The following is an 8,330-nucleotide window of genomic DNA, read 5'->3' as shown; positions in this document are numbered from 1 at the left end:
TACTCAATAACTTGTTCTCCATTGCATTGACTTGTGCAACAACAAGCAATGTGATAAGGCTCACACTACTTACAAGTTCAGTCCTGCAGCTTAGCAGAGACTCTGAACCCTTCTTGACATTTGCCTACTTTCAATATCCATGATGTTTTTTTTTTGAAAGGTCTCAAAAGTATTGTATATTTGCATTCCAATGGGTAAACTCAGGTTGACTGCATTAGTCAGGCCAAATAGTATGGCAATGCAATGGAGACCAAGTTGTTGAGTACTTAATCAATAACAAGGCCAATGTCATTTGGCGTAACCATGAGACAGTGTGCTTCTCTCCACAGATTCAGTCCTATATGTCATTTTAAAACAATGAAACGAACCAAATCACTGTGAATGACTGTCAATGAACGTTTTCATGGCTTTGTTATCGATGGAGGTACTCAACAACTTTTGACAAAAGAGCACGCGCACACACAGCCCTCCACTAATAAACAAATCACTGCCCTCCAGTAATGGACTGTGACAGCAGCAGCCTCAATAAAACAAGTGCCATTTGAACTGAAACGACATGTTTCTCTCCACAGGTTTTCAGTCCTATGTTCTATTCTAAAACACACGAACAAATGATGACAATCACTGAATGACTGTCAAAGAACAGTGGCCCTGTTATCTCAGACTGGTTACAAGTTCAGTCCTGCAGCTTAGCAGAGAGATTCTGAACTCTTTTTGACATTTGCCTACTTTCAATATCCATGATGATTTTTTGAAATGTTTCAAATGTATATTTGAGTTCCAATGGGTAACTCAGGTTGACTGCGTAAGTCAGGCCAAAAAGCATGGCACAAGCCGATGCAATGGAGACCAAGTTGTTGAGTACTTCAACACCATCAATAACAAGGGTGATGTCCTGTGGAGGGGAAAGATCGTCATCACGGAGAACAAAGATAGCCATGGCGGCATTTTGAAGTTCTGCCTCCGCTTCTTCCTTTTGGACAACCTAAAATCAGATAATTCCCCATGAAGGGGAGAGGGAGATTACTCATTGTACCGAGGCCAAGACACATGGCAAAGCGATAACCGATAACATAGTAAAATGTAAAACGATTTCCACAAAATTTGACCCAATTGATTAAGTTTAAAGGCATTTAGATTCTTGGCAAATTCTAATGCGCATACAGCTGCTGCCCACAAAATTAGAATATCATGTAAAAGTTGTTTTATTTCCACCATGTCAATAATGTTAAACGTTCATTCATTATAGATGCATGAGTCACATCTTAAATCTTAATTTTGTGGGCAGCACCTGTACACTTCTGACTTGAATGAAAACACTATTTAAGTAGATCCCACCGCACTCACGATTAAAAGGTGCAAAACAAAACCAAAAGACTGTTTAAACCAGAAAAAATATGTCTGCAAACTTACAGTAGATCCTTTTGCTCATTTTAATGGCCTAGCTTTCGGTCATAGACCTTCCTCAGGGCACAATTTTTTTTCTTGTTTTAATGAAAACACTGATACCATTTTCTACAAAAAAAGTGATTTTTCTTGTATAAATACCATTTCCAAAAGTATTTGCTCATCTGCCTTGACTCACTTATGAACCATCCCACTCTTCACTCATATGGTTCAATATGATGCTGGTCCACATTTTGCAGCTATTACAACTTCAACTTAATGTGTAGGCTGTCCACAAGGTTGGGGATTGAGGTTTTAGGGATTTTAACCATTTTTACAAATGGACATTAGTGAGTTCAAATACTGATTTTGGCTGAGAGTGACTGGGTCTTTATCCCAGGTCTAAATCCTTCCAAAGGTGTTTTGTCAGGTTCAGGTAAGGACTCATGAGGCCAGTCAAAAGTCACACCAGACTGCTATCAATTTCTTTATGCACCTTTCCTTGTGCACTGTCATGTTGGAAGAGGGAGAGGCCCCTTCTAACCTGTTCTCAAAAGGTTGGAAGCATGGAATTCCATGCTCTCAACCTTGTGGGAACAGCTTGAAATGGCCCTCTTCCTCTTTCAACATGACTGTGCACCAGCAGACAAAACAAGGTCCATAATGAAATGGATGAGAGTCCTGTGCAGAGTCCTTACCCGAAACTGACTATAATACCTTTGTGGATCAATCTAGAGCGGGGGACTTTGAACCAGCCCTCTTCAAACATAAGGGTTTGACCTCACCAACGTGCATTTGGAAAAATGATCCCACATTCCTTGAAAGACACTGACCAATCATATTCACAAAAGAGTTGAAGCTGTAATAACTACAAAAGGTGGACTGGCATCATATTGAACCCTATGGGTTAGGACTGGGACAGCACTTACGTTCATGTGAGTAAAGGCAGGTGAGCAAGTACTTTTGGCAATGTCCTTTTAAAATAATTTTGAAATTTGGAAATAAATGTATAAATCCTTTGTCATGCACAACTGGAGAGCTTTTGTCCAATTTTATGTCAGAGAATGAGACTGGTTCTCCTGCCCTCTACAACGCCTACTTTGCCAGAAAACACCCTGATCTCAGAGCAGTCACTTACCAGGTACTCTTTGATCAGATGCCCAACTTCTTCACCCAGGTAGATCACAAGTGACTTCAGGATGCACTCTCTTCTTCTGTTCAAGTCGACACCCTGTAGCAACAAAGCCATATCAAAAGATAAAATACAGATCAGCTTTCAACTCACTAGAGAACTGAACTGATAAAAGAGGAGCTCCAATGCAATACATCTGTAATTCATACCTGATCCAAAGGCTTAAGGACGTCTCTGATTTTCTCCCCGATGGCACCACCTTTTTTCCTCAGGACCTGAAGAAGCTGACTGCTCTTCTTATCCAAACCAGCAAAGAACCGTGCTTGTAGTGGTACTGTTGTGATCCTTAGAAATTCCGCATTGATCTGAAACACAGATTAGACAACACATTTCATGTTAAGGGATACAACTGGCAAAGTTGAAAAAGACCAGGACAATGGGTGGTGTGGTGGCTGGTGCCGATCCTTCCCCATCTCTCTCCCCACTTGCTTCCTGTCTCTCTCACTGTCCTGTCACAAATAAAGGCATAAAAAGCTAAAAAAAAAAACATCATACATGCACAAAAATGTACACACATACATATACATATGAAGAGTTTGGTTCCTGATGCCATCATAAAATTGGATTCAAAAAATAAAAATAGAAAAATGTATTAAAATGGCTTTAGTGCGTTTTTCAACCAAACTCTTCATACACTACATATATATACACACACACACACACACACACACACACACACACACACACACACACACACACACACACACACACACACACAGGAAAACAGTGTTGGCTGTTTGTTGACTTGACCCTGGAATAGAGAACAGATTTTGACAGTGAGCCTACCTCATCTTCTTGAAACATCGCTGGCCACCGCTCCTGGAGTTCTTCCACCCTGGGCTGTTTTTCCACGATTTCTTGGCGACGGAGAGCAAATGTCTTGGCCATTTTCTCACGTACGATCTTCCCATTGTTCCGTTTCTTCACCTCCTTCAGAAGTACCTGTCGCTCCATTTCAAGATTATCTGCAGTCTCGCCAACTGGGTAGGACGGCACATGGTTGGCCTCACCACGTTTAGGTCGCTTCACATTTTTTGCTGGATAGGCATCAGCTGTAGCTTTGGTCTTTAGGGAATTGACTGCTAGCTCAGGACATCCAAGTCCCTTCAGGTGGGTACGAAGGTTTCCCATCTTGGTTTTAAGTCTCTGTGTCCACCCATAGCAGCCATTCCAGGATCCTGGCTCTGCCAAACAGGGATGCTTCTTGATCAGTGCCTCTGAAACCTCACAAACGTCTGCATTGTTTGGGTAAGCTTTATACATATAGATTTGATCAGACAACTTTTCCAAAATGTCTGACTTCATCCTCGGACCGACAGTCAATCTTGTTCCCTTTGCCTTAAAGGCAGCATTTCCTCTCTCTAATTGGACTTCTGTGTCATAGGAGAAGCTTGGAACGGGGAACTCCTTTGGCCATTGCCCTGCCCTTGAAGAATGACCAGAGGTGGGTGACGAGAGAATTAATGTGTCATCAGTATCGCCGGAAATGGAACCGGAAACGGCATCATCACTACAGCAGCTAACATTGACGGCCGTCTGTTCAGGAGGTGTATCATCAGGCAAAGGGATCACTTTGATTGTACACAGATCCTCAAGTTCGGTAGTAGATGTTAAATTAACAAATATGTCACCAAAGTCTTTGTCCTGGTACTGGATCCTAAAGTTTCCCCTTAATCCACAAGCTTCTCTCACATCATCAACAAGCTGGTCCACGGACTCTGGAATCCCATTTGGCAGTAACATTTTCCTTTTGTCATCTTCACTAAGAAAAACCAGCAGCTTTGCAGCCCTCTTCACAGCCATGCTTAAGAGCCTGAAAGACAGGGAGAGAGAATAAGATTATTCATGTGAAGCTGGCTTTGAATGTTAGGTGGACACATCATTTAAGCAGTTATCAAAGAGCAACGAATGCTCGAATGCCCCCCTCCTCCTTTTGAGGTCCCCCCCCCCCCCCAAAAAACATTCATTCCATCCCCTCTACATACCTCCCCCCTACCCCATGCTGCGCCTTCGTCCTCCTTCCCCTCCATCCATCTCCCTCCTCTACTCACCTTCTGCCACTCCACTTTCAACCCCCCCCCCCAAAAAATCTCCTTTCCCACCTCCCTCTCCTTCTCCTCCCTCTCCAAGGAATAACGCGTCATAATGCACAGAAATTAAATCAACTGCTCAGGCAGTAATAACTAGAGCTGCACGATTAATCGTTTTACAAAATCGTGATACCGATTCACACATATACACGATTCACTTTTTGAAGGATTTTTCAGGTTTACATTTGTTATTTTTTTCATCATGAGCCGCGTTTCCTCTGTTTCCATAAGGTTTATTGCTGTTGCTTACCAACTCAACCAACCATGAAAGCATTTGCGCATCATGTGATGTGTGATGTGTCATGTGATGTGTACGCAACAGCAAGCTTTCTCCATAAACCAATCGAGAATGGATCAGAGTTGAATAGATTTAACTTCGGAAAAAAAAACGTTCAGAAAATCGTTCTCAATTTCTAACAAGAAAAAAACAAATCAAGAAAAAATTCTACACTTTTTTTCCAGAATCGTGCAGCCCTTGTAATAACCACAGTATAATCATACACATTTTAAAACACAAGTCACAATGTCACCTTAAACGTGGATATATCTTTTTGGAACCACCAGACGCCTCCCCTGAATCGTGTAGTCAGCCAGTGGGTATGGGTCATTAAGACTGTGGTGTTCCAGAAGAAGAATTTGTCTAGCCGACGTTGTCAGTATAAAAGCTCTGTAATGTTCTGTGTACCAGGCATCAAGCTGTCTGACAACAAAAAGTGGCTTTTCCTGGAGAATGATCATCTGAATGATCTCACAAAACTCTGGCAAGCCTGCAAGCTCCCCATGTGAAATGATCATGCCCTTCCTGTAATTATAGGCTTCATAAGTCACATTTTCCGCCATGCACAGAACATCCAGGTTTGGGTGCTTCTCCTTCACAGCACATGATATTTCCTCACACAGAACATCAATGGGAATGGAAGAAACATTTCCAACTTTGAGAGTTGATGTCGGTAAGCTGCTCAGGTGCAGATGATGGGCTATATGAAACTGATGCCGCTGTGACAATGATAGGAGAACATTTTTGAAGCAGTTCATATGACGCACAACCCTTTTAAAGAAGCTGTGTTTAGATTCGAAGCGCATCGTCCATAGCTCAACCAGGGGACCATACTGCTCAATAAGCTGAGAGTAGTGCTCCAGATAGTGGTGCTTGGGCAGAATTTTTTGATCAGGGAAAACTTCTTGAAATCTCAGTCTGTGTTCAGATATTTTACTATCCAAATAAGCTACAGATTCTTTGGTGTGAAAAGGTGCAACTACAAGGTCCACAATATCCTTCAAATCAGTAAGGACCTGCCAGGCAGGTTCATCAGCAGGGACCTTGTCTCCAATCAACAGGGGTAGGAATCTCACTAAACTCCAATTCTCGTGTGCATTCCCTCCAATCCTTTTCTTTGTTGAAAATGCAAGAGGCACAGGATGGGGACGATTATTTTTATCACTCCACTTGAAGGGAAATGTTTGGATTGCTTCATTCAGGTTGTGCAATGTAAAATATTTTTTACCAACAAAGACAGCCAAACACAATGCTACTTCAACAGGGATAATACCCTCAAAGAGGTCATGTGCTATGTCAGGGGGAAAACCTGTAGTCACATTAAAGTATGACAGTCTCTCTGATAACACACAAACCCCTTTCACACCAAAATGAGGTACTTCCCCTTCTCTCACAGCCTCAAGATGAGCAGCGTGAACCCCCTTGGTTCTCAGACAAAATGCTCCTGAATTAACTTCTATGGTCTGAAATTCTTCACTCTTTGCTGTGCAAAATCTACACACATATGTCCCTGAGAAATTCTCCACGAATCCTGCGATGCTATGTGCACCGAGGTTGTCAGCAACAACGCACTGAACAGTGCCCTTTAAAGTCTTTCCCAGCTTAGAGACATAAACTCCATGTTGCTCCAATGTGACAAGATCATCTAACAGAGGCTCAAGCACCTTTTCATACCCATACTGCTTAACATCATTACTATTTATCAAAGCAGCTAAATTAATGGACGACAGGGATGAGTGATACCCTGGAGGTAAATTACCTAAAATCCAATAGACACCCAAGATCTTGTGTATTTTCTTGGATGTGCCAAGGGGGTTACAAATTTCAAATTCATCAGCATACAATATTAATGAAATTGCAGTTTCACTAGAGAGCAATTCATTCTGCTGAAAGTTGAGTGAATCAAAAAAACATGTATATTTCGGTCCATGACCTCCCACATGACGAAACTTTAAATTAATAGCTTTATCCAGTATTGGCTGGCAACTAAGAATCTGCTGCAATGCCTTGAGTATTGGGACATACTGGAATGACCTTTTACTCTTTTGGTCTAGCACATACTCCACCGGTTCTACAACACTGAAATTATTTTTGTAGTATACCTTTCTTTTCCAAGATGTAGAGAGAGGACCTGTATCTCCAACTGCGCTTTGAATGGGACTTGATTCACACAGGACAGAGGCTAACTCCTGTACCACTGTAATGTCAACTTGGCAGTTATATTTCTGCAGTAGCTGGGTTATTGTGTCATAGGTTACAGGGACTGAAACTACTCTGATCAAATAGTGCAGCTCCTGCAAAAGATAATCAATGGCCACACTAGGGACCAGGAAAACATGCTCTAGTTTCAATAGCACTGAAGCAATTTTGTGTTCTATACTGGACAAGTCTTCAGTGTCAAAGGCTGAACTAGCTTCTTCATTCTCTGAAAAATCCTCGTGTAAATTATCAGCATTAATGTCGTCAGAGGAATGGTGGGTTTGTTGTGCTCGCAGAGTAAGTTCAGCTTTTAAATCACTTACAGAGGCCAACCTGTGCTTTCTGTACCGATGAGTCTTGAATGAACCATAGACATTGGTTTTGTACGAGCAACTTTGAAAAATGCAAGTTAAAGTCTCATGGTTTTTCAAATGCTGCCTTAAGTGCTGCAAATATTCGTTCAGAGTTGAATTTTGTTTGTATTCACACAAAAGGCATCTCAGAGTGGTCTGCTTGTCCTTGTGTGCGTTCAGTCTTGGGTGGCTTCTTGACAAATGGGTCTTAAGGGAATTCCAGGTGGCAGAGGAACAAGGGCAGCTTGAATACGGACAAGGATAGCCACGGCGGCGTCCAAAATGGCTATGCTGAAGTTTGTAATGATTCAGCAGTTGAGATTGGCTTAATTTGGTGACACCACAGTCTTTACACGTCCACATTCAGCAGATGACTGAAAAGGGGAGGATGGGGTGATTGGAGCACAAGAGAGACCCAAATTATTGACATTGTTGGTAGAAGTGGAAGTCATAGTGAAACCTCAGTTTATATAATAAAACTCCCAATCATGGGCGTTGACCACGAATAATGTTCCTCAGCTGCATCAAATGGCATTCAAATATGAACACTTACCCATTAATAGGTGCTGCTTTTTCTTCAATTGATTTCAGGTCTAGAAGAAAGACACACTGGTTAATGGGAGCAAAGTGACAATCAAGACCTTTTTCAATTGGAACATACTGAAACACTGCATTTCCCCTTTTGTTTACAGATTTAAGTCACTGAAAACCACAATTGTAGAAACGTTCAGGCTAAGTGCAGATTTTTAAAGTCCTCCATTTTCACTACTGTAATAACATCCCTTTCCTCTCCACATTACCAACATGTAACATTTCACCAAAAACCTGTGTGT

The 8,330-nt window shown here is 41.8% G+C and overlaps 1 protein-coding gene across 1 annotated transcript; it reads right to left on the bottom strand.

Moving 5' to 3' along the window:
* Positions 1-466: 466 nt before the first annotated feature.
* LOC134452106 (uncharacterized) lies at positions 467-6,474 on the bottom strand. The gene is made up of 5 exons (XM_063202474.1): positions 5,199-6,474; positions 3,365-4,391; positions 2,728-2,883; positions 2,525-2,617; positions 467-985 (listed from the first exon to the last, which is right to left on the bottom strand). The coding sequence occupies exons 2-5, from the start codon at positions 4,379-4,381 to the stop codon at positions 677-679; spliced, it is 1,575 nt and encodes a 524-aa protein (XP_063058544.1). The 5' UTR covers positions 4,382-4,391; positions 5,199-6,474; the 3' UTR covers positions 467-676.
* Between the last annotated feature and the right edge of the window lie 1,856 nt (positions 6,475-8,330).

Source organism: Engraulis encrasicolus, chromosome 7, assembly GCF_034702125.1.
Source record: "Engraulis encrasicolus isolate BLACKSEA-1 chromosome 7, IST_EnEncr_1.0, whole genome shotgun sequence".
NCBI lineage: Eukaryota > Metazoa > Chordata > Actinopteri > Clupeiformes > Engraulidae > Engraulis > Engraulis encrasicolus.
This window is presented reverse-complemented; position numbering and strand designations above follow the sequence as displayed.